At 46.7% G+C, this 4802-nt stretch overlaps 1 protein-coding gene across 1 annotated transcript; it reads left to right on the top strand.

Annotated features, from left to right (window-relative positions):
• The first annotated feature begins 723 nt into the window (after positions 1-723).
• On the top strand, positions 724-3050 carry LOC135829427 (tRNA (uracil-5-)-methyltransferase homolog A-like). Its single transcript, XM_065341837.1, has 4 exons — positions 724-775; positions 1234-1294; positions 2235-2312; positions 2943-3050. The coding sequence occupies exons 1-4, from the start codon at positions 734-736 to the stop codon at positions 3041-3043; spliced, it is 282 nt and encodes a 93-aa protein (XP_065197909.1). The 5' UTR covers positions 724-733; the 3' UTR covers positions 3044-3050.
• Positions 3051-4802: the final 1752 nt, after the last annotated feature.

Below are 4802 nucleotides of genomic sequence, written 5' to 3'. Positions count from 1 at the left end.
TTACAGCTGTAAGAACTTCAACCACACCTTGACCCCGGAGGGTAGTGGAATTTCTGCTCGCGCTGTAAAGTGTAAAGTCCCTCTGGCCAACTCTTACTTGTGCTGTGACTTTTACTTCATTGCCTACAGGATGAAGTTGAAACAAAAGTTCAACTGCTGCGCAAGTATTTTGTTGATGGTCCTGGAAAAGACAGTGGAATTACATTAATGTACTTACATTATGACATTAACAGGTAGGTGTCAGCACAGCCCGTGGTGTGTGTGTGTTTGTCTGTCTGTCTGTCTGTCTGTCTGTCTGTCTGTTTGTCTGGCTGTCTGTCTGTCTGTCTGTGTCTGACTGCATGTCTCTGTCTGTGTCTGTGTCCCATACAGCACAGTGGTTTATGTAGTTCAATCACGAGATCGCGAGTTTTAAGAATGAAATGACACTTTACAGTGAAGCGTTTCATGCTACAAGTCCCTGTCGACGTGTGGTAGTAGGGTGCACTCTCCCCTTTTCGGCAGAGGTTCACAAATTTGATGGGAATAAAAGATTAACGGATCGTTACAGCTTTCTTAGACCACCAACTTTTGACGCAGAGGCCAGAAGATTGCTAGTACACACAGTGACATTAGTGGCAAAGGTATGTGTCATGGTGGGTGTGCAGGTATGGGTGTGCTGGCCCAGCAGTTTATTGGGATTGTGTTTCCCCTTCTATTTTCTCCGTCTGATTCTTCTACCAGGTACCACAGAATGACATCACTAAGTCACTATTACCACGTGTTTGGAGACTCGGTATGTTGTTTGACATCTACTCACTGCCTTGTTGCTGTGCTCTATCTGTGCCAGTGCATTTCTTTGTGACTGCACAACGTCAGTATTGTGAAGTGATATAAGTTACAACAGTGCGGCTCAATGAAGTCTGATTGTGTGAATCAAAGTTGTGCCCTGCACCATTTAGTAGCCCTGTGTTCGCAGGTCTAGGGCTGTACAGCGATCAGAGCCTGGTGGCATTCGATAGCTTGATCGGATTTCGTTGAGCAGCACTGTAGAACGAGAACGTCCCTGTAGATGAAAAGCGTGTACTCCGTCTCCCTCCTTGAGTAGTTGTCCTATGTAATGCAGACCAAGTTTTGGCAGTGCCTCTTTTCCCTGACCACTGAGTCTAAGCACTCTCTCTCTCTCTCTCTCTCTCATATTATATTATATTATATTCTGTGTATTCGCTTGGTCTTGTGCTTTTGTACTTATAGCATCTACATGAGAAATTGCTTGGCCTGACGTACATAATATCGGCTGATGCCTTCTTCCAAGGTAATGACATGTATGCTGGCACTTGTTAACTGGCTATCGTCATTGCTGCTCTGTGCATTCATTGCATAGCCACGTTCATTGCATAGCCACGTTCATTGCATAGCCACGTTCATTGCATAGCCACGTTCATTGCATAGCCACGTTCATTGCAAACCCACGTTCATTGCATAGCCACGTTCATTGCATAGCCACGTTCATTGCATAGCAACATTCAGTGCATAGCCACGTTCAGTGCATGGCCACATTCAGTGCATAGCCACGTTCATTGCATAGCCACGTTCATTGCATAGCCACGTTCATTGCATAGCCATGTTCATTGCATAGCCACGTTCATTGCATAGCCACGTTCAGTGCATAGCCACGTTCGTTGCATAGCCACGTTCAGTGCATAGCCACGTTCATTGCAGAGCCACGTTCATTGCATAGCCACATTCAGTGTATAGCCACGTTCACCCCATAGCGACGTGCTCATACTCATAGTGCCAGAGCCATGCAGAGCCACTCAGAGCCATACAGCAACTGTTTTATCTGAGGTCAGATTTTCCTTTTCACCATTCACTGCAGGACCATATCTGCCTGGATTATACAGGATTGCAGAGTTTTGCCCTCCCTCTGACCAGATCGGTTTATTGGATTATTCTGCTTGAAAGATTCCGATTCTTGCCACATAATTAGTTTCCACGGCAAGTTGCAATGGGAGTACACAATTCTCTTCTTATACTGTCTGTTTGTACCTCGGTGTGTGTGTCTGTCTGTGTCTGTGTGTGTCTGTGTGTGTATCTATGTGTGTCGGTGTGTGTGTGTCTGTCTGTGTGTTAATGGGTGTGTGTGTTTGTGTGTATCTATGTGTGTGTGTGTGTGTTTGTGTGTGTGTGCATGTGTGTCTGTGTGTGTGTGCATGTGCATGTGTGTGTCTGTGTCTATTTGTGTGTTTGCACAGTAAACACCCTTGCCACTGAACGTCTGTACACATTAATCTGTGACTGGTGCGATGTCAACGAGGACTCTATTGTCTTGGGTAAGCTCCTATGGACCTTACCTGACCATGCACTGAAATTTCACACTTTACCCACTGCACTGAACAAGTCCACAATGACCTGGTAATCGAGTTCACAGACACTTGTGTTACCATATGCTGTCATAGGATCTCATGTGTATTTGCTCCCGTGCACATGGTATTGTGCTCTTGATGTCTGTCCACCTGGTCCACTGGGCAAGCTCCACAGCTGTAGCTCATAATAAAGACATAATTATAATAATATTATATCCCGCAGAAGTCTCCCCTATCCTGGATATGTTCAAGTCTACCATCCTGGCTATGTGTATGGGCTTTTTCTAGACCTCTGCGGTCTGCAGGGCTTTTCAACAGGGGGGGGGGGGGGGGGAGGGGGGGGGGGGGGTAGTGTGTTTGTTGTCTATGTTCACGCTGACGTGTGGATGCATTTATTGCCATCTTGTGCTGCACGTGTGGACCTGGTGCACCTCGTGTGTGTGCATGCGTGTGTGTGGATGCATGTGTGCATGTGTGTGTGCATGTGTGTGTGCATGTGTGTGTGTCTGTCTGTGTGTGTGTATGTGTGTATGTGTGTGTGTGTGCGTGTGCGTGTGAGTAGGTGTGTGTACATGATGTTTTTGTGCATGCTGGCAGGCATCACCAATGCTGAGTTTATCTGTGGCAAAGCAGAATTTTGTCATGGACGGGCTGATGAAACGATACGGCCGCAACCCCAACCTGGTCGTCGCTGTTGATCCACCAGACCACCACGAGCTGGCTTGCGTAAGTGTTTCATTTGAAAGTGTCACATTTCAATTGCATTGTACTCTTTAACTTCATCTACGGAGACTCCTTCGATTTAGGCTATAAAGGACTGTGGAGAATCCGTGAATACAAATTTTGTAAGTGTGAACACGAGCAGTATCGTAGATAGATTACTGCACTCTTGGTATGGTAGGAAGACTGCAGTATTGAGGTTCAACTGACGGAATGACAGTTTGCACTGCAAGCAAGTGCAGGACAAACAATCAAAAAGCAACTGTTGCACGCTAGTCACTACAGGCACGGGGCACTTGTTGACTCGTCGCAAATTGCACTCAATAGACACCCTTAGCAAAAAACGTTATGTTGTAACGGTATTACCGTAAGGGGGAAAATACCGTGATTTGGGTTCGACCTTTAGCAAGATGCACTCTATTTTGTTTAGTATGCTGTTACCACGAGAATAGCTTTTATTCCCGTAGCTATGCAGAAGACGTTACTTCAGTAACGTCTGGCGCTAGCCAGGGTCCACACAGCTTTAATTTGGTGTTTGTTTGTTTGTTTGTTTGTTTGTTTGTTTGTGTCACGCCTGGCGCTATCCCGTATCTGTCCCGTACCGTACCGTACCGTACCAGCCAAGACAGCTGGCCACAATATATTTTGGTTTGTTTGTGCCATCGGCATGCCTGGCGCTATCCCGTACCTGTCCCGTACCATCAAGAATACGGTACAATCAAGAGAATGAGTATATATGCGGAGTGTATCGGGGGAATGCATTCAGTGCAGTAACATTTTGTGTGGATTTGTGTGCGAGGCCGAGATCCCACTAGCAGGCTGGCTGGGCCGCCTGTCGACCAGCCCGGGAATCGCATGTAGGCCGATAGCATAATAATTATAACGTATATAGATGTATAGCAGGGAGTCGTATTATGTAAACGACTCCGTGCTGTCTAGGGAGATTTTCTTGAAAGAAATACGAAGTAGGGAGATGAAGAAATGCAATTAGAATGGACGTTAGTTGCCGAATATGTGACATGATGCGTCAGCTAAAACAACCTTTGGAAGAGAGATCCCGTCGTCTCCAAAATAATCCTGAACGGGCGAGTCAGCGCCAGTCACAGGAAACGTCGGAAGAGAGATCCCGTCGACTCCAGAACGTCCGTGATCGGCAGAGTCAGCGCCGGTAACAGGAAACGTCGGAAGAGAGATCCCGTCGACTCCAGAACATTCGTGATCGGCAGAGTCAGCCCCGGCCACAGGAAACGGCAGGACAGACATCGCGTCGACTCCAGAACGCCCGTGGTCGGCAGAGTCAGCGCCGGTCACTAGGGGTGTGCGGATAATGCTCGAAAAGGTGGCAGATTCTGCTCGAAAAGCAGTGAAATTGGCAGAACCATACAAACCTATGGCGGGCAATTCCACGAATTCTGCTCCATTTCTTTATCCACATACCAAACATGCAGGAAACTTACCAAAAAAGTACCGAATTTGCCAATTTTTGCCGGCATTATCCGCATATGCCTACCGTTCACAGGAACCGTAACAAAAAAATTAAAAATTAAAAATATACAAAAAATATTTACGCCGTAGTAGTGCAACAGACGTTACTTCAGTATCGTTTGGCGCTAGCCAGGGTTCACACGGCTTTGGCACGTCACATGCATGATGAGCAAGCAAAAAAGCATAGCGTAGGGCCCTGAGCTTCCAAGCTCCCTCGTTTCGTGCAGTACAACCATTTTTGTCACCCTATAC

The sequence above is a fragment of the Sycon ciliatum genome, chromosome 13 (assembly GCF_964019385.1).
Source record: "Sycon ciliatum chromosome 13, ocSycCili1.1, whole genome shotgun sequence".
NCBI lineage: Eukaryota > Metazoa > Porifera > Calcarea > Leucosolenida > Sycettidae > Sycon > Sycon ciliatum.
The sequence above is the reverse complement of the archived record's forward strand: the minus strand, read 5'-3'. Positions and strand labels throughout refer to the sequence as shown.

Excerpts from the sequence above, each read along its gene's own strand:
- LOC135829427 (XM_065341837.1), top strand. The coding sequence starts at position 734 with ATGACATCACTAAGTCACTATTACCACGTGTTTGGAGACTCG. Across the intron at positions 776-1,233 it reads ACCACGTGTTTGGAGACTCG|CATCTACATGAGAAATTGCT; the intron begins GTATGTTGTTTG and ends TTGTACTTATAG. Across the intron at positions 2,313-2,942 it reads CGAGGACTCTATTGTCTTGG|GCATCACCAATGCTGAGTTT; the intron begins GTAAGCTCCTAT and ends GCATGCTGGCAG.